The sequence below is a fragment of the Labrus bergylta genome, chromosome 3 (genome assembly GCF_963930695.1).
Source record: "Labrus bergylta chromosome 3, fLabBer1.1, whole genome shotgun sequence".
In the NCBI taxonomy this organism is placed as follows: domain Eukaryota; kingdom Metazoa; phylum Chordata; class Actinopteri; order Labriformes; family Labridae; genus Labrus; species Labrus bergylta.
The window spans coordinates 17,892,829-17,912,834 of NC_089197.1; the positions used below are offsets into that span (position 1 = coordinate 17,892,829).

General features: G+C 37.0%; 4 protein-coding genes across 4 annotated transcripts; 3 read left to right on the plus strand and 1 right to left on the minus strand.

Moving 5' to 3' along the window:
• The first annotated feature begins 54 nt into the window (after positions 1-54).
• Positions 55-2,641, plus strand: txnl4b (thioredoxin-like 4B). Its single transcript, XM_020635912.3, has 3 exons — positions 55-317; positions 412-563; positions 1,529-2,641. Exons 1-3 carry the CDS (start codon positions 186-188, stop codon positions 1,692-1,694), a joined length of 450 nt encoding a protein of 149 aa, XP_020491568.1. The 5' UTR covers positions 55-185; the 3' UTR covers positions 1,695-2,641.
• A 566-nt stretch (positions 2,642-3,207) lies between these two features.
• mrpl16 (mitochondrial ribosomal protein L16) lies at positions 3,208-6,304 on the plus strand. The gene is made up of 5 exons (XM_020635906.3): positions 3,208-3,433; positions 4,168-4,239; positions 4,399-4,547; positions 4,988-5,281; positions 5,756-6,304. The coding sequence occupies exons 1-5, from the start codon at positions 3,367-3,369 to the stop codon at positions 5,945-5,947; spliced, it is 774 nt and encodes a 257-aa protein (XP_020491562.1). The 5' UTR covers positions 3,208-3,366; the 3' UTR covers positions 5,948-6,304.
• Positions 6,305-7,068: 764 nt separating this feature from the next.
• On the plus strand, positions 7,069-13,380 carry cenpq (centromere protein Q). The gene is made up of 9 exons (XM_020635926.3): positions 7,069-7,132; positions 7,568-7,653; positions 7,770-7,824; positions 7,953-8,052; positions 8,738-8,806; positions 9,257-9,386; positions 9,972-10,091; positions 11,490-11,564; positions 11,967-13,380. The coding sequence occupies exons 1-9, from the start codon at positions 7,084-7,086 to the stop codon at positions 12,018-12,020; spliced, it is 738 nt and encodes a 245-aa protein (XP_020491582.3). The 5' UTR covers positions 7,069-7,083; the 3' UTR covers positions 12,021-13,380.
• LOC109985555 (prostaglandin D2 receptor 2) lies at positions 12,870-17,129 on the minus strand. Its single transcript, XM_020635925.3, has 3 exons — positions 16,981-17,129; positions 15,946-16,100; positions 12,870-15,093 (listed from the first exon to the last, which is right to left on the minus strand). Exons 2-3 carry the CDS (start codon positions 16,072-16,074, stop codon positions 14,137-14,139), a joined length of 1,086 nt encoding a protein of 361 aa, XP_020491581.1. The 5' UTR covers positions 16,075-16,100; positions 16,981-17,129; the 3' UTR covers positions 12,870-14,136.
• Positions 17,130-20,006: the final 2,877 nt, after the last annotated feature.

The following is a 20,006-nucleotide window of genomic DNA, read 5'->3' on the forward strand; positions in this document are numbered from 1 at the left end:
TAGAATAAGAATTAATTTATAATACATAAATAAAAAAAGTACGACTTTGTTGTGGGCGTGGAAAACATTCGTGTTGCTTTCACGTTGTTTCTAGACGGGTTGTTGTTCAGTCGTACAGGAGTAACGCCGTATTTCCTCCTGCTGCATACAAAACAAAGGGGGTGCCGACTTGTTTGCCTCCAAAAATGAGTTTGTTTTTGCCCAAATTGACTTGCAAAAAAGACATAGATGAAGTCATTAAAGGCGTCGCGGAGAAGGTGTTAGTCTTGAGATTCGGCAGAGACGAAGACTCGGTTTGTCTCCATCTGGATGAGATTGTAAGCAGGATAGTTAATACTAACATGTCTAAAGTGTTGTAAAGATGCTTGTGTCACTACTTGTTCACTCAGTGTTCATGTCTGTCCTTTTCAGCTGTCAAAAACAGCTCATGACCTGAGCAACATGGCCTCAATATACATTATTGATGTGGATAAAGCTCCAATCTACACCAGATACTTTGACATCAGCTACATCCCCTCCACTGTTTTCTTTTTCAATGGACAGCACATGAAAGTGGATTATGGGTAAGTGAATATGTTTACCCGGTGTGTATGTCTGATAGTTTTATTACAAGACTCTTCATGTCGTCATGCTCTAAAAGTAGACAGAAGGTCGCATTAAATGAATCTGCATATTATCCCCGACGTCTTTTAATCGTGAAAGAAAACGTCCCTTTGGATAAAAGTGAATTGTAGATTCAAACTTGTTTTTCTTAAAACAATGGAAGATCATGATGATATTCAATCAACATTAATAAATTAATTTAAAAAAACAACAACAATTGATGGTGTCCTAAATTTAATCAAATAATAATGTTGGCCCAGTTGATAAAATGTTGAACTAATTAAAAAAAAGATGTAAACACATTCTCTTCAGCCAATACTGACATCTTTGGTGTCTCTCCCTTTTTATTTGACCAATAATCAACATACCTATAAGAACAGGGGTGGGCAACTGGCGGCCCCCATCAACCCTCAGCGTGGCCCTCAGGTCAATTTTGACACATCAATTAATTGGAAACATGAAGAAAAACATGACAAAATCTGCCATGAAATAGAAAAAACCAGAAATATCTCCAAAATAATATTTGATCACTGGTATATGTTGCGATAAATTTGAGACATAATTGACTGTAATCGTTTTTGTACGCTACAATTTGGCCCCTCTGGCAGTGAGAATTAAATGAATGTGGCCCCTTGCTGTGACCGAAGTTGCCCATCCCTGCCTAAGAACTATGCAATCATGCCTCAACTATTTTACATCTGAGAAGCTGATTTTGTATGATTCGGTTAAAATATAATACAAAATGTAAGGTGATTATTTTCTGTGTCTTTCATTCATCAATCAACCGACCGCTTCTACTTTGAAGGAGTAAACTAACCAGCAGCAACACATACACACAAAGCTATAAGATAAACCCTGTGGCACACAGTGTAAACCAGATTTACTTTATTTGGCTAAAACATGTTTACCTTTTTTTCTCTTACAGCTCTCCAGATCACACCAAATTTGTCGGCAGCTTCAAGACCAAGCAAGATTTCATGGATCTTATCGAAGTCATTTACAGAGGAGCCATGCGTGGGAAGATGATTGTTCAGAGTCCAATAGATCCTCAAAATATTCCAAAATATGATCTCCTCTACCATGGTATTTAGAGTTAGAGTTCCCACCTACACAGTGTGGCCTTATGTTTATAAGGACTTATTGCTGTTGGCATCAACCTCTTCCACCATCATTTAATAAAATGCTGGTTAACGACTCGACTAAAGATAGCTCTTTTTTGTTTTGACACACTCTAAAAAATTCTCAATATAAAATAATTGTTAGTTTTTTAGATTGCGAATAAAGAACTTGAAAGCCTTTATTTATTTACTTTTTACTGGGCCTTTATTTAGAGACTTTTCCTTCGGTCAACACAAATATTTGAGGATAAGGTGACGGTAAACAAATAAATTGCTAACTTGTTAACATAGTTTGAAAGAATATTGGTTTAAGACTGGTTTTGCAAATGTTTACTGCTGAAGTAATTGTCGGTAATCCCTCAAGTATACACCCAATCTTTTCATCAGTAAAAGTAAACTCACATTTTGTTTACAAGTAAACTGCACAGGGAACAGGTAAAGAAAATGTCCACACAAGAACACTGTTTACCCAAACATCTGTGAAATGCATCAAATTCATATGTGATTGAGTTGCTCATTTCAGTGTTTGGTTCCCACAAATACAACACAAAACATGAAATATTTTCTCATGATAACAGGAAGAAGAAAACTTATTATACCTGCCCCTTTGATCATGTAAGAGTTTTAAATGTGGAACAGACTGACATTTAAATAAATAAAAGACCAAAATCAGTTTGATTTAACCCTAACCCATTATTTTTTCCCTTTTTTATTTTCTTACTGTTTTGAACTATACAATTTGATATGGAAGGTCTGATTATTGAAAAACATGTTTTATTTCGTTCTATTTGTTTCTTTTGAAAAGGCTGTGTCATTATGATGTTTCCCATGGAAAAGAGCTGCATGTCAGCAGAGAGATACACTTTATTTATCCAATGTCTGTGCTTTGTTTGTACAATAAACTTGATTATAAAACTATATGCTTATTTGTCCTCACTGTATGTATATTGTTCTATTTGTATTAATGTGTATCTGTATTATCTGTATTATGTTTACAGATCAATCCTGTATTTAATGAGTAGCAGGCTGTGTCTGGATTATGTAAAGAAAAAGGATTAAAGCATAAAGCAGTGTATTACATAGTGTTTAACTGTAGCTGAATATTAGAAACATTACCTTACCTGCATAATTACAATAAACATAGAATGGGAAAATCTCTCCAAACTATTTTAACTGAAGCAAAACTTTACAGGTCTGTCTTACACACTAACAAAGCCATTGAAATTGGATGTTTTATCACCACTTCAAAAAAAAAAAAAAAGACTTTCTATAAATTCTAAATGCTGTTTTATTCCTGTCTTTCACATTAACATTTGCGCCCCTAACATCTACATATGATGTGAGGTTTTCAAAATGCTGACATGGTTTAGGGATGACCAGCTTTAATGGGACAAAGCTTTTAGGAAGCACGTGGGACATCTGCGGGCAAACCCTGCGTGTATGCTTTTATTTTGAAAAACACTTGTACCGGATGTGTTCCTTCTTCTTCTTACGGAAGTGAGGGTAGCGACGCAGCAATGGCAGCGACCTTGTACACAGCATGCCTTTCCTAAAACTGTAATTAGTTACCTGCTTAAAATGCACGTTTACAGAGCGCACGGAGGTAAAGTTTGGCATTTATAGTGTCAAGAGTAACACGAACATCATGCTCTCATTCATCAAGGCGGCCGTCGGAGGATTCACCGGCATCTGTAGAGCCCACGGTCACCAAGGTAACAAGTGAGATAATGTTAACGTCACATTAAGATGAGCATTAATACCTTACAAGAGCTGATCATGTTGAGACTGTCTGGCTGTGTGACTTGTGCATATCTACATTTTAATACTTAAAAGCATAACGCCCTCAATGTCAGAGATTCATGAATGTTTTTCTTCTTCTGACACTAAAGCAGGTGTCGGATAATTAAAAAAAATACACATCGATATAATACTTTTAATTATGCAGGTTCAAGATGTCAAGACATCATTAACATAACCTACTTCCAGGGCCACAAGAAAATAACAACAATTCCTCTCAAAAGTACAAACTTAAATTCCTGTGACATGTAAGGCAGAAGACAGAGACATACTTGTTGAAGGCTTTTAAAGAGAGACTGATGTTTGCAAGGAGCCAGCACCCTGAGATTAGTTTACCACGTTTCTTGATCTGAGAAGTTGAGCAGGATTTCAGACCTACAAGAAAGACACAACTTCATGCGACTGTATCCACACGTTATCAGTTTTTCTTTGCCACCATAAAAATCGATTTGAATTTTTCAGACTTCAAAATCTGAGCTAAATAAGACCTGAATTAAATCACTATGAGCTTTCTACTACTGCTGTTTGCTTTAAGATACTTTTTTAAATCTGAAATGTACTTTACCAACAGTAACTCATGGAAGTTCGGCTTTTGGGATTTGATTTTGCCAACAAGGCCAAGAAATCTTACTTGTTGTTTGTTTAACAGGTTCTTTGAACAACCATTTGAAAGTCCTCACTGCTGGACTGAAGACGTACGACATACCTCCTGACTTCAGCGGTAAAATGTTCTTATCATTCTTAACAGTTTTTAAACATGCTCTAAAACCTTTCACCAGCTGTCCCTTTGATTCTTAGTTCAAGTTGAAATGTTTGCAAGATGCGTCATGTTTTTGGTGTTACTCACAATTTTTTATATATTTGTTTTAAACTCTTGCAGATGTGGTTTTGCCGGAGAAACCAAAACTGAAGTTTGTGAACAAAGTGCCAAACTTAAAAAAGGCAAAGAAAGAGATGAAGAAGCTACGTGATATCCAAGGGCCAGCTAGGGCAGCTAATACCTTCACGACAGGACAGTATGCTATTGTGGTGAGTTAGTTAATTTTCTGTACTGTATAGGACACCAACGGTTGAAGATTATATTACAAGATGTAAATGAATCATCTATTATATAATTACATATGTATTTACATGTTAAGCATTTTTGCACTACTTAACACTGCACAATTATCTTATTAAGCCTTGTATATGTTAGACTTTTTTCTTATATTTTGTTTATATTTAATGTTGTACTTTTTGTACACTGAGAACACAGAAGACAAATGACTTGTGTGTGTAAGCATACATGGCCAATAAAGCTGATTCTGAAAAAATACCTTTTCTTTGGCTATGTACTACCAAACTCATAATGCCAACGTTTATATTTAGTCCTTAATTGAAGCTAAAAGAAAATGCTTAGACATTATTTCCACAACAGAATCCCAAATAGTGACTCTCCTGTTTTCTTTATATCACTCTGTGCTGCTCAGGCCTTGGGAGGTGGTTACCTTCATTGGGGACACATTGAGATGATGCGTCTCACTGTCAACCGCAAAATGGATCCACGTACAACATTTGCCCGTTGGCGAATCAATGGCCCATATAAGCCGATCACGCGTAAAGGTCTGGGTCAGCGCATGGGTGGGGGCAAAGGAGCCATTGACCACTATGTGACACCTGTCCGCTACGGCCGTCTGATCTTGGAGGTCGGAGGGAAGGTGGAGCTGGGGGAGGTTGAGCACATCTTGATTGAAATAGCAAAGAAGCTTCCTTTCCCTGCCAAGGTGAGAGCATTGATTCAGTACATGTTTTTAATTTATATTCTGAGAGGGTTTGTTACCAAAAGTCTTATTTCTGAAGTGATGACTATTGAATGGCCCTTTTTGGTAAATTTTTGTTCCCACTTTTGCATCTCTACAACACTTTCATCAAAAATGTTTAACCTTTGTGATGGCGCGATTGTTTAAATGGTTGTTTTATTAGCTGGGTCTTCCCCATAATCTAAAAGCTGATAATGTATACAAACTAAAGATAGCTGACCGGGGACAGAGCCATGTGGGACAATTTGATGACTTCTCATAGAAAGCTCTGATTGAGCCTCTGGGCAAAAAGTATGCAACTCAGTAAATAGTTCACCTAATTGTATACACAAAAGCAGGTAACACAATTTAAATGACATGATAAATATAATAGAAATAAAAGTATCCTTTGCTAACAAACATGTATCAATTCAAATAATCATATTTGATTTATTTCAGGTCATGAGCAGAGAGAGCCTAGAAGTGATGCACAAGAAGCAGGCTGATATGGAGCACAACAACCAGAACCCGTGGACCTTCAAGCAGATAGTGCAAGGCAACATGCTGGGTAGTAGAAAGGTGCTCAGCCCCTTTGACCTGCGCAATCATGGACGCTTCACAGGCAAATTTCACCTCCCGGGGAGGGTGTAACCATGCGGAACGGACTGAAACAATTTCCATGTCATACTGTGACACCATCCAGGCCACACTGTTAAATAAACCACCATAATCTGGTTCTAACTCTCAGCCATAATTGGAAATGTTTTCCATGTTTGTTTGTTTTTTTTTTTTTTCACATAAAACATGAGTAAATTTGAAATATGTTAAAGGGAAGATTTTTCTCTTTCTGCTTAAAAAAAACTACTCAATATATATTGTGTTTTCATCGTTGATTTCATGGCATAAGAATTGTGACTTTACAAGTTCAACAGTTTTCATTTAGCTGAGAACAGGTTAAACACAAATATGCTCCACAAAAATAAAATAAAGTTTTACAATTGCACACCATGTATACTATAAAAGTTGGCTTTTGTGAAGTTAAGATTGTATTCTGTGTATAAATTGTGATTGAAAACCACAACGATATCATACTTTGGCAATTCCATTTTGTAATTTACATTTTTTATTGAAAAAAAAAGAAAATAATCTAATTTTTTTTTTAGAGGTGAAGATTTTGCAAAATCCTTTTTATTGCAAGTTGTATAATAGGTTGAATGGAAATAACACTTTTTTGACTTAATTATAGTTTTAGAAAGAAATGCCATTTGGTAGTTCGTAATCTTACTAGTGCATGCATAAATAGAATTTATAGCAATTAAATGAATACAATATATGTGATGAAAACATCGGGGGAAATGTTTCTCTGGACAAAAAAAGGAACTTTTCTGAAGCGTAGGTGTTTTTTGTCCAGCAGGTTAATCTTAAATAAATGTTTTACTAACATAATATTTGCCTTAACCTAAAGATTAAACCTACATGAGACCATAACATGAGACATATCGGACTTGTGAGAGAGTTCCCGGCCTGTGCGGCGTGATGACGTTTAATGTCCCCGACAAACACTGTAGTCACATTTAGCCACTTGTTAGCAACCGCCGTTTTAGAGACGCGTAAAAACTTCAAAATTCACAAGTAGGGGTATTATCTAATGTAGTTTATGTGGTCTAACAAAACGCCAACATCTCTTAAGCTTGTGTTAACCACAAACCCATTCAAAATCCCCATTGACTTTTACACGTTAGACCCCATGGCGCTCAAATGCTATTTACTTCCGGGTTTTAGGACTCATGACTCTGACTGCTGAGAGTCGTTCTTACCCTGGGTTTAATCTCTCAGGTAGGGTTCTCGTCGAAATTATGGGGTTTGTTTTTGCTTCTGTTTAAATCAGCGATGAATTCCAAAATGTAACTTACTCCATCCATTTGCTTTGTATACTTCCGTTGTCCCTGTATCGGGTGTTTGTTTTAACATTGTATTTTTTTTAGCCTGATAGAAATGCTGCCTGGAAAGCAAATCGCTGGGATAAATTTAACAATATCAGCGCATGCGTGTTGTACTCTGTGTTCGAAATCAGCCGCGCGAAAAGCTTCTCCACTCTGAAAAACAACCAAGAGAAGAAACATTTGACAAATCGTACCATGGTTTTAATCAGCAATTTCATGTTTAATATTACACGTGCTGGTTTATTTACGGTCGCCTAACCAAAACGTTATTACACCGCGTCTCATTCGCGATACATTTGAATATTACTGGATATTACTTTTTTTACAGACATGAAGCCCGTACGAGGCTCTACTCGAGCTGTATCAAAAACACGTAACATAAAAAACAAGACGAAACAAGCAACCGAGCGCCAGGTAAGAAGATACTTTCTAGCTAATGTTGACTCATAATGTCTTATTTAAAATAGCCTGAAATAGTCAGGTAAAGTCGTTACCTAGCTGACGTTTACGTGCTTGAGTTTTACTTGCAGGACCCAGAGCCCTTTGGAAAGAGGGTTAACCCAAAGCAGGCAAAGACGAGGAAAGGTTTGCACGCTCTCCTAAATTGTGGATTATTAAATATTTGATCACGCAGGCATAATGATGCACTACATAACAAAGCTAACCAACTGCATTGTTGTCGTTTCGTGTTTTTATTTTTATTTCTACGTTAGTTGAACAGCCTCTAAACAGATACAAAGGTCAGGACAAGTGGAAGCTGATGACAGGGTCCTCCATCTCTACTCTGGAGAACATGTTGGATTTATCAATCCTGTAAGTTTGACCTGATTTACTGCTCAACACTTTCATTTCAACTCTTGATCTGCTCTTGTTGTTACTCTTTAATGCAACTTTGGTTGCTTTTTAAGTATTAAGTGTGTTTTTAGTGATGGTTCATAAAAAAGGTTTCAGAGCCAATTATATCTAGTAGGTTCTTGCAAAGAACAAATCATATACCACAAATTTAAGAGCATTGTAGAGCATTTCAATTTTCCTGTTCTAATGCATTTGGTCTTTGTGCTTGGTTTTGTTTTAGCAACTCAGGTTGTAATACTTTATGGCAGCTTTTGTCATCTTTTCTTCAAGTTTACAGTTTATTAATCTTTTTTAATTGACTCCTGAGCTGCATTGAGTTGGAAGAGGGGCCCCAAAAGGCTCGGGCCGCCACTTTGAAGCAATATTAAAGAGTCTTTCTAAAAAAAAAACTCTCTGGCTACTGTCCAGTACAATATCAATCAATCTGTATTTGTATAGCGCCAATTCATGACAAATGTTACCTGAAGACACTTAACAAAAGAGCATGTTAAAGACCTTACTCTTTGTTATATTTTAAGACCAAACAGTAATCCATCATCGGCACACAATGCAATCCCATTGTTACAATAGAGGCACTTGATATAATTTAAGAACGGTCAAAATCAACTATGTGAGGACACTCCTTTTCTTTTCTTTTTTACAGCGCAACGCTTGCCTTGAAGAGGACGGAAAAGACAGAGAGCCAGGAACATCTGAACACGATGAAAAGCAGGTGAGCAGTAACATATTAATGTGGACGTAAAGAAATGTCATGAACCTGCCTAGTAATTACTAGATATGGGCAGTGTATCATTTAACAAATAAGTGCAAGTTATGGATGTTGCACGGCAAAGCAGGTGTGTTTTTTTTGTGTCGAGTATTCTTGCATACTTCTACAAGAACAAGTTTTTAATGTAGTAATGGATGGATTGTGAGACTCTACCTTTCAAATATCAAACTAAGAAACTCTGATATTTGTCCATTATCCACCCTGTTGATATGAACACATTTTCCCCACTGCCCATAGTCACAACAAACAGAAATACCACAGTGCATGTTCAACAACATGGAAAAAAACCACAAATGAAATGAATGAGGATTAAAACTAAAATATACAACGATTTGAGATCAATATTGTAATGTTTAAGACTAAATCCTCTTCTTCGCTGCAAAATTGTTTTAGGTTCCTTGCACAGTGTGCACAGCTCAAAGTTCCAGTGAACAAACAAAAAGGTTTTGAGCGTCCATATCATCGACACCAGGAGGAGTCAAAGAAGTCTGTGGTTGGAAAGCAGACTCTAAGCAGCCTGGAGGTGTGAAACTTATTTTTCTTAGATGACTGCAAGTATGAAGCAATTACATTATGAACCAATGAATATGTTGATGACAAACTTGCAACCTCTCTTGACAACCCATTTATCATTCAAGTCTTATGTAAAACAAAAAAAGTAGGTTTTATTAAATTGGAGCATGCAGTGGGCATTTGTCATGATGTTGACAATAAAGGAGTAAAAGATTTATTAATTTCAGTAAAAATGATCTCTAGCTGCAGCCCTAAGTGTGTGTGTGTGTGTGTGTGTGTGTGTGTGTGTGTGTGTGTGTGTGTGTGTGTATATTCCTATTATGAAGAGCATGTTTCTATCATGTTTAATTTCAAAAAGTTTATATATATATATATATTGTTAAGTCCTGTTCGGCACATTTAGCCTTTATTCTTGCTGCATGCTGCAAAAGGCTGAGGTATTGGAATTGAACCCTCGGCCTCTGCGACGAGAACTACAGCTTCTGTATATGGGGTTGGCGCACTAGCCACTGAGCTAATCTGGCACTCCTCTATTGTTTGTATTTTATCGTTCACACTATGCTACATAACAGGTTGTGTTGACTCTTTCTTGTAGGAAGACTTGAAGGCTGTGGTCAGCGCTCTGGAGAGGAAAGAAGAGCAGACAGTCTCTTTAGAGCACACATGCAGCATGCTGAGAGACCAGGTGGAGGAGGAGGAGGAGAAAGCAAAAGAGGTGATAAACCACTGACACTATCACATGCTATTTAAGTCAAATATGAGGTGATGGATCGTCCGGCATCTAGTGCACTTCTCACTGAATGCTGGATGATCTCATGTATTTATGTAGTAAATGTCTATTGGTGTTGTTTATGTTTTGTATTTTTCTGGCAGCAAACTTATTTCCCTGTGGCGACATTAAAGATACTTTTGACCTTTTTTTTGCCACATGGTCAGTCTTAAACATTTAGATTTGGTTGACTAGTTTCTATATCCGTTTTCAGTCATCCTATGAAGGGCTATGTTCCAGTAAATATAAATACATACTATTTAGCGTACTAGATAAGGATTCAGTATGTCCCTATAGTAGTATAGTATGTCAGATTTACTGACTTAAGCCTGCTGGCTTGCAAACTGCTTCATAGTAACTGATGTAGAAGTACTTTCAGTTTTTTTTTTCCTGGTATTCTGCATGTATCCATCACACAGCTACCACAAAACATGAACAGATAACTATGTAAGATATAAGATTTGCAAATGACATCCCTTTTTAGACAACAAAATCTCTCAATCATGTTTAACTTTGTATGGTTTTGAATTTGTTATCAAGTGAAATTATCACCAAAAAAAACCCCATTATCTATCTGAAGCCGTTTTGCCATATACACTCCTGAAAATATCTAGATAATTTCAGGAGGACTGCTCAGGACATTCTCCTGACCTGGCTGTTCACATATGCACCTCACAGCGGGAGACTATCCCTGTCAGACGGGGGGGAAGCAACAGGGTCCTCTTTACGATACTATGATGACAATATTTGCCTTTATATCAATGTTACGTATCAGTGTTAGTTCAACGGAATGACAACATCAACAAAAGAGTGGAGAACAACATACTGTCAAACAGAAAACATAATGCAGCCCCTATGAGTAAATTATTTACATAGTGTAACAGTTGCCAAACAATCTGGTAGACATTTTAATTGTCATAAGGCTTAGAATGAAATTATATAATTTCATATAATTCTAAGTTCCAGAATTAACTTTGACAAAAAGTGTTTTTTAAACTATAACACAACAAAAAGGTTGTTTCATCAGAGTGGACACCAGAACCGAGGTAGACAGCAGTTCTTCACACATGTCTCAACCTGTTTGACATTAAATGAATTTGCACGCTTCTGGTTGATGAAGTTGGACAGCAAAAACGTTCTTTTCTTACATAGAGGATGTTGGTTTCTTCAAGAAACGGCTTATCAGTAGGTACAGGAAATGTCAGTCTTAACTCAGAATAATACACTTCACATTATCAATGCAGAGATTTGTAGATTAAGATTTTTTTCTTTATTACTGAACCGCAACTTAGTTGAAGGTATAAAGATACACTAACACTCTTATGTTCAAACCCTTCTTCATAGATTTTACAGATAACTGAACAAACAGTTCTCAACCTCCCCCGTCTTCCCATGCAGAAAGAGGAAAAAGCAGTCGAGGTAAGAATGAGGGTTGCACAAAGCACCTTCACAACATCTTGTCTGTGCTTGACTTCTTCCCTTTTGCACAATATGCCACCATTAAAGGTTCACTTTGTTACGTCACTTTTTTTCTTGTGAATAAGATGTGGGCGAAAAGCCTGAGTTGACATTTCCTGCACGATGAAACAGGAAAAGTAAAAACATGCAACTCTTTGAAAGATTGTGACAAAATCTGTCCTCTTATGAAAGGTTGTGTGGTGCTGTGCTGTAGAGCCGATCTTAACAGCTACAGGATTATCTTTGTTTAATGTTTTTCTCTCTCTCTCGCTGAACATTGTAAAAAAACAGTCACAACACCTCCCATTTATTGGAAGCCCATAAAAACACACAGCAGTTCTTAATATTTTTGTTTTTCCTCAGGCTTGGAGGAGAAAAATGATCCCAGAGGGCGAGCCTGAGACCACTGAACAGTAACTTTGAGAAAATCCTTCAGAAATCAACCGCCATCCAGGATGCCGAGGTTCTGCAGCTACAGACACACAAACAAGCTGATCAGTTGATCAGGCTGTTGAAATATTACTATACCTGGTTTGGACTGGAGCCTTGCCAAATCACTCCTCATATAGATTTAAAAAAATAAAATCTACATATGTAAGAGGTGTTTACACACAGTTTGGGGTTTTGGTATATGGGAATATATTTGTCAGTATACTTGAGTTCCACTTTCGTGTTTAATGCATAACCGCTAGTCTTCCTTTTTTCTGGTAAACACAAAAGAGAAGCCACTATTTATTGCATAAGAAAGAATATTTCGACAGACAGATCAAAACAAAACGAAAACAGGCAGAACTCTGAGCCGCAAATATTGCAAAAGCTTAAACCATGAAGTTTGTGTAACATTGGATTTGTACGTTCTTCCATTTTGTTGTCCTTTTTGAAAGATCATTTTTGGTATAGATGGAAACGGGGACTACAGGAATTGGGACAGGGGACTGGCATGGCATTAAGCAAGTCTGCATGCAGAATCTAACTACAGACATTGTGGTGATGTGCTATGCACATTCATAGTTTGACTCCCGAGTTGGAACCTATCGCAGTTTTCTGCAAGAAATATGATATAATAAGAACATGTGGCTGAAAGGAGGAAAAAAAAATGTTTCAGATTTCCAACTGGTCAGTCAGAGTGCACACCAGAAGAAGACCTGGAAACCTGCAAACAAAACACTAACTGCTGCTTCTTTCCAGGTGTATTGAGTTCAGTTTTAGACGACTGATAGCAGTTGATGTTTGGTCACATGCAGTTTACAGACCCCATTTACAGAATGGTTCTTATTATTTATTGTACTTTTTAATACAGAAAATAAGTTTTAATGTGCAACAATTGGTTACAGTTACATTCCTTAGGTCAACAATGACAGAATGGGGTTTGCTATTATGAACAACAAACAATATTAAAGCTAGCTTATCACACATCCAGTACTATATAATGATCTTGCAACATATTTCCTGTTCAGCATGTTGCTGCTTCAGTCCTCTGAGAGCCTCCAGGCACACTTACATTCAAAAGATTTATGAGCACATCTAGTACCAGATCTGTAAGTCAATACATGTTGAAGTGGGGACATCTCACGAGTTAAACAAAGGCATGCATTTGAGCCACTGTGGATATTGATAGTTTGATCTCATTAGCACATTGTACCTTACTGAGACCGCACTTGCAGGTCAGGAAGTCGTGGTAATGAAATGATGCCGTGTTGTTGACTTTGGCTTGTTTTTTTATTTTTTTTAATCATAATGGTGTTTCCTCACGCCCTCTAATAAACAGACGAGATGATTCATGATTTTTTTTTTTTTATGACCAGGCCTTTAACGTGCCGGAACAGTATCAGCATATTTGGAATCTACAGTCATCTACTTTCACTGATGACACTTGTGTCCACGTATCTTGTTCTTGGCTGACTGTAGAGAAACCACAGCTGCATCAATGTTTGATTAGTTTGTTTCTATTGTCACTGCTAGGCTGTTTTGGTTTGCCTGATTTATTCTGGGTATTCACTTGTCATTCCCTGATGCGCTCAAACAAATGTTTCTAGCTCCTTAAATTCTTCTCTTAAAAAAAAAACCTTTTAAGCCAACAAATATTTTTCTCCTGGCAAAATGTTTTTGTTTCAGGGGGGAAATTACAAAAGTTTTTCCTAAAATTAAACTGCTATGACTTTTAAGTTCAAATCAAACACAGATTGCATCACCACATATAGAAACTGCTGTATATGAAATTCACAGAGCAAGAAATTGCAAAAATGGAAACAAATGTTTGACACGTTTTAAAAACATAAAACAAATTTAACACAGTCCAATGGATATATTTGCAACAATTCAGTGCTGGACTATCATCAAAACCGACTCCTGAAGCTTCAGAATAGACTGTTGCCACTGAATATATTAGAGCAAGTAAGATAGTATGTGGGGGTTTTTCTTTCACCTTTTTATCTCCCAAGCAACTTTCTCATGAGATAAAGGTTGAAATATTCTCGGTCACATTTAAAAAGATCAAAAACATTTCAACATTGAAACCCTGCCAACCTCTTGCCTACATCTGTGAATTCTTAAGTGAGTTCTTCAAGGACTTTCGTCGTATGGACTCCATGGAGTCGTCGTTGAAAAGTCGTTCAATAGTGGAAATAAGCGAAGCTTTGATGGCACTGCCTAAGCCTCGGGCAGCGAACACATACAGCACGGGGTTAAGAGCACTCTTGAGGTACACCAGGTACAGAGATATGTATGTGCCAAAATTTGCTTTTTCGTACAGCACAAGTCGGTCAGAATGTCCCTTGGCCAAAGCCTTCAGGAACCGACAAACAAAATAGGGCACCCAGCAGGTGATGAAGAGGAGCATAGTGATGAACATAATATGGTACATCCTGGTCATCCTGCGGGCTGTTGAGGGGTGTGAAGAAGTGGGTGTTGATGGCATTGTCTGGCGAACTGTGACTAAAACCGCCAGGTTACTTCCCAAGAACACCAAAAAGGGCAAGATGAAACCGGCTACTGTTTCTACGACAAACAGCCCCATATCAAATTTTAAACTCTCCACGCATAGATATGTCCCGTTGATTTCCCGCAAGTTGGCACTGTAGAAGTAAGGGGCAGACAAGACTGTGGCTATCGCCCACAAGATGGCACATGCCAGAGGAACAGCCCAGTAAGGGCGACGCAGTCGAGCCCACACAGGCCTCAGCAGACACAGGCATCGTTCCATGGCCACAGCACAGAGGAGGAAAGCGGAGGCGTATAACCCCAGGCCTCGCAGGAATATGATCAGTTGGCAGAAACCACGATTGAAAGGCCAGCTGTTGTTGTTGGCCAAAAAGCCCACCATGAGCGGGGTACGCAGCAGTAGCACAAGGTCAGCAAGGGCCAGGTTAATCACGTAAAGTCGGAAACTGCTGGCAGCTCGAGTCTCCTCATTGCTGCCTCTGCGGAGCAGGTGGCGACGACTACGCAGTCCAAGGACCCAAACCACTAGCCCATTCAGAGGCACGCCCACCTGAAGGAACCAGGGGGACAAGTCAATTATGTGCAGTATGAAGAACTTTTAAAGATCCAGTCTGATATTTGGTGAAATGTGTTCCTTTGCTTTAATGCAGGAAGTTAAATGTGGAGACGGCTACCACTTATATGTCTACTGAAAACCTTCCAAGTTTTAGATAGCCGCTTATTAGCTTAGCTTAGCATAAAGGCAAGAGCATCTGCCCAAATGTAACCGGTAAAAGTGATTTATTAATAGCCTATGTTATCTTTTTTTTTAAATACTGAAGCCAAAGTATAACATTGAGATTACATTTTTTTTAAGGGGGACTATTTCCGATTTGAAGTTTTAATTGAGTATTTACAGAGATTCAAGTGGAAATGCAGAGAAAACAATCGGAAAAACATTATATTGATCGTGTCAGGACAGAGAGCCATGAAAAACTTGGATTTAAAATCTTAACAGCACTTTATGATAAAAAGAAAAGAGACCTTGTTGGTTAGTGATAGTGAAGAGAACATAGAGAAGAGGCTGTGTGTTAAGTCTTTATGCATAGTTAAGCTAATCATCTGCAGGCTCTACTTAAATATTTCCATACAGACAAGAGAGTGGTATTAATCTTCTCTTCTAACACTTACCTAAAAAATATGAATTCTATTTAAAATGTGTGAAAATCCCTTCTACAATTGTTAAGAACATACCTTTCTAAAACATTTCTAAATATAAAGTTACTTAAGTAGTGTGTCCTGTTTGTTGTCCCACAACCACATAATTAGCAGATGACCCCAACTCCTCAAGATGCAGCCTCTTGATAATTGTTTTGTACTCTTATTTGCAATGGTAGTGTATGATATCTTGAGGAATTCTCACCAGGAAGATGATCAGAGTAGCTGTTATTTGTATCCCCCTCACTGCCTCATCTTGCCAAGAGCTGTTGGTGCCAGTCATCGGCCGGTTTCCTGAATGGACAGCCAGCTGTGTTCCATTGATTTCAGCCATTGAGAAGACATCCAACCAATTGTGACCTGTAACATGGGGATTACAACGGGTGTGTACATTTTGTGGATGATGTTGCTGGATTTATAGAAAAAGGCCACAAAAGAGGAATTAGTTTTGCAATGGACAAAGTTGAAATATGTGCAATATGCATGCATGGTTGCATATGAATATGGATTTTACATCAGTTTCTTAAAACTCAGAAAAACAGATGTCCACATCATACCCCAACTTGACAACACATAGGCTACTTCCTTTTTTTTTTACATTTGTTAGGTTTTGAAAAGGGAAATATTTATTATTTTCTACATCTAAGTCAAGTTTAGCACTGCAGTGTCATCTCACCTCAACTCCTCACCAATAAGGAAGACAATGAATTGACTAACAGTTACTTCCTTGATACTCCCCCCCCAACAAAAGAAACAAAAAACAAAAATATGCTTCTTGACCTAAAATGTCAGTTAAGTCCCCACAATGTTACAATTGTTTTTGTCTTATCTCAACTAAATGATACACACACACACACACACACATAATTATTGTGTTATTAGCAGTGATGATTACATAGAAAGGAATCTGATCTATTTTCCTACATCCACTGCTGCCTAAGGGCCTGAAAGAACTTGCAGACCGGGCCTGTTAGTGTGCAGCTGGAATGAGAACAGCATGCATGCAAGGACATCTGTGTTAATGAACACACCTCATTTGGTCTCCACACAGTAGCAGCGCTAACCTCTGGCAAAGTTACTGATAGCACGTGTAGTTTAATGATAAAAAAGCACATTTAGTACAGACCTCTAATCTCAATATAGTTACTTAGAAGTAACAGGTTCTGAATCTGTTTCTAAAAAGCTAGTTTAAAAAAATACTTAATGCTGATTTAGATGCTAATTTAGAAGAGTTTCTCACCTTGATATGCCTTGTGTGTGGGAGAAATTGGGAGCAGGAGATGAAGCTTAAAGGAGTGCCTACTGGCTGTTATAAGACTCTCTCTCTCTCTCTCGCTCTCTTTCCTGTGTTAGATTTCGACACTCCTTTTTATAAGCCTATCTATGAACCACAGAGACAAAGTTTGAAGTTCAATCATATTTCAACCAATGAGATGCCATTTCCTCTGATATCAAATAGCTTTTATTGATTTCACTGTATGAGTTAATATAGTGAGATCAAAGTGATAAAGATGTTCCCTTATCTGACACATACATACATACATACATACATATATACAGTACATACATACATATATACAGTACATACATACATATATACATACATACATATATACAGTACATGCATACATATATATATACATGCATACATACTTGCATACATATATACAGTACATGCATACATATATACATACATATATACAGTACATGCATACATATATACATGCATACATACATACATATATACAGTACATGCATACATATATACATACATATATACAGTACATGCATACATACATACATACATATATACAGTACATGCATACATACATATATACATGCATACATACATACATATATACAGTACATGCATACATATATACATACATACTTACATACATGCATACATACTTACATACATACATACAGTACATACATTAAACCCTCAAAATACATTAAATTATGACCACAAGTGTCCATCTCTCAGTGGCCCCTTCATCTCAACTGCTCCTATGAGAAACTTTCAGTTTGCTTTGAAATTTGCAAGCCCTGTGGACTCTGGGGTCCTCTCTCTCTTTCCTGATCCTGTCCTCTATATGTGATACAAAAAATGTCCTCCAACTTCCTTTAACTATTAAACTCTTCACTTACTGTAACTCAGGAAACAGGCATCTCCGGTCCGCAGGATCTTTGTCTTTTGTCCTGGTGGCAGCATGAACTCCTCACAGTACTTTTAAGAGATGAATAGTATATGTGTACTTATATAGCACTTTTCTTGTCTTCTAACCATTCAAAGCTCTGTAACACCACATGTCACATTCATCCTTTCACACAAATATTCAGACACTTATGGCAGAGGATGCCATGCAAAGTGCCTCTGTACAAACATTGACACTGATGGCTATGCCTTCAGGAGCTTGGAGTTCAGTTTCTTGCCCAAGGACACTTTGATCAAACTGCCAACCTTTGAACCTATGATTGACAGACAACCCGCTGTTCCACAGTTGCCCAAATATATACTGGTCACAATGAATATTTTCATTGCTCTTAAGTTTTCAACAGCTGAGACACAAAACAGAGAAAATATTTCATTGGCTGAAAGAAGAAAAATTACAAGCTATTAAGTTTTTAAGATTTAGTTTGTTGATTTGGTACTGACTTTAAATAAACTACAGTGTCCATGTTTTTTTGAATGAAGGAACGTGTCACCCAGTGTAACAATGAGCCTTAATGATGCATTATTAGTGTTTGATAACAAGGGCAAGCTGTGTATACAGAGGAATAAACATATGTGGCCTCAACAATGAGCAGATGATCACATTTCTGTGGTATTAGAAATGACTTGAAAGCATCAGATTCATTCTGCAACATTGAAACAATTAATAAAACGTAAACTTAAGTTGCAGAGTTTGCTTTTATGACAGCTGACTCTTGTGTAATGATTTAGAGCCTCTCCATTCATAGGCTTTTTAATAATGACGACCTGATGATGTAATATCTAATCACCACCAGTAGAGTGCAGTGCTGCTCATTTGGTGAGAAGGATGAAATCTAATTTGTTATTTATTTACTTAATGTGATTTCAAACATGAGCAGCTTTGAAGGATTTATTGCTTAAGTGAACTCAGGGGATTCCATTTTTACAAATAAATAAAAACTTGATATAAATACAAATGGGATCATTATCACGACATATATCAATCTCAATCTTGTATAGCAGCAATTCACATGTTATCTCAAGACAGTTTACAAAAAGCAGGTAAAAGACCTTACTCTTTGTTTACAAAAGAGCAGCAAAAAATATAGGACTACTTCACCACAATTTCTTTATTAATATTAATATTCTTTAAATAATCTTATGTTAAAACAAAATAAAATAAAATTCTTAACATTTTAATGTCGATTGTCACTTCAAATGAACTTTTATTTGTCTAATAATCATTCTACATCAGTTGAATGGATGAAGAGCACCCTGTCAATGTAACCAATTAAAACTGGGCTTTTAGAAATAAAAAAGCAAAACTTAAAAGCTCTTGGACAGTAAAATAAACTGCCAAAAATCTATTTTGATGAACCACATGATTATTATGAGTCAACAAAGAGTCAAACTTAGTGCCATGATAATTTAAAGACTTACATTATTTATCTACTTTTTTAACCTATTCATATTTTGATTGACCTATCAATCATTTGTCCTTAATATTGAGGGTATTTAAAATGTTATTATTGTTTGTAGAGCTTTGTGAATTCTTTCTGGAGACAGATCTTCTCAGATTGAGGTGTTTGGGAGAGTTTTGTGTGATTTCAAACCTACATTCAACAAAGACAAAATTAAAATAGAAACAAAGACTCCTTTTGAGTTTCCTTTTGAGAGACAGTGGGGGAAATTGAGTTCATATAAATCTAACGTCAATAACATGACTTTTTATGGATGGACTAGAAAAGCTTTATTGAGAGGCGTGCATCTATTCAAAGTAGTTTTTGGAATTGAATCATAACCAGTGTTGGTCTTTCCACCTCTGATGCTCACCCACACTTCCTTTTAAAGCTGCTAATTTTAGATGCAGAGGTTTTGATCGGGGAAATCAACCTCTCATATGTCAAAGAGCTGGAATGAACCACAACTTTTTGGCTTTTTTTGCCCTTTTGTGAACTCCTTTTTAGATCTACTTACAGATTATATAATACTTATTTTTGATCAAACAACACTTGCCTATGTAAAGAAATAACCATAAGCAGTAATGGTAATGAATTGGTGATGGCATG

What these genes read in the sequence shown, in the direction of transcription:
- txnl4b (XM_020635912.3), top strand. Translation starts at nt 186, where the DNA reads ATGAGTTTGTTTTTGCCCAAATTGACTTGCAAAAAAGACATAGATGAA. An exon ending in GTCTCCATCTGGATGAGATT is followed by an intron (nt 318 to 411) that starts GTAAGCAGGATA and finishes TGTCCTTTTCAG; the next exon opens with CTGTCAAAAACAGCTCATGA. An exon ending in CACATGAAAGTGGATTATGG is followed by an intron (nt 564 to 1,528) that starts GTAAGTGAATAT and finishes TTTCTCTTACAG; the next exon opens with CTCTCCAGATCACACCAAAT.
- LOC109985555 (XM_020635925.3), bottom strand. Translation starts at nt 16,074, where the DNA reads ATGGCTGAAATCAATGGAACACAGCTGGCTGTCCATTCAGGAAACCGG. An exon ending in CTACTCTGATCATCTTCCTG is followed by an intron (nt 15,094 to 15,945) that starts GTGAGAATTCCT and finishes TGGTTCCTTCAG; the next exon opens with GTGGGCGTGCCTCTGAATGG.
- mrpl16 (XM_020635906.3), top strand. Translation starts at nt 3,367, where the DNA reads ATGCTCTCATTCATCAAGGCGGCCGTCGGAGGATTCACCGGCATCTGT. An exon ending in CAGGACAGTATGCTATTGTG is followed by an intron (nt 4,548 to 4,987) that starts GTGAGTTAGTTA and finishes TGTGCTGCTCAG; the next exon opens with GCCTTGGGAGGTGGTTACCT. An exon ending in AGCTTCCTTTCCCTGCCAAG is followed by an intron (nt 5,282 to 5,755) that starts GTGAGAGCATTG and finishes GATTTATTTCAG; the next exon opens with GTCATGAGCAGAGAGAGCCT.
- cenpq (XM_020635926.3), top strand. Translation starts at nt 7,084, where the DNA reads ATGACTCTGACTGCTGAGAGTCGTTCTTACCCTGGGTTTAATCTCTCA. An exon ending in CCCTGGGTTTAATCTCTCAG is followed by an intron (nt 7,133 to 7,567) that starts GTAGGGTTCTCG and finishes CTTTTTTTACAG; the next exon opens with ACATGAAGCCCGTACGAGGC. An exon ending in AAGAGGAAAAAGCAGTCGAG is followed by an intron (nt 11,565 to 11,966) that starts GTAAGAATGAGG and finishes GTTTTTCCTCAG; the next exon opens with GCTTGGAGGAGAAAAATGAT.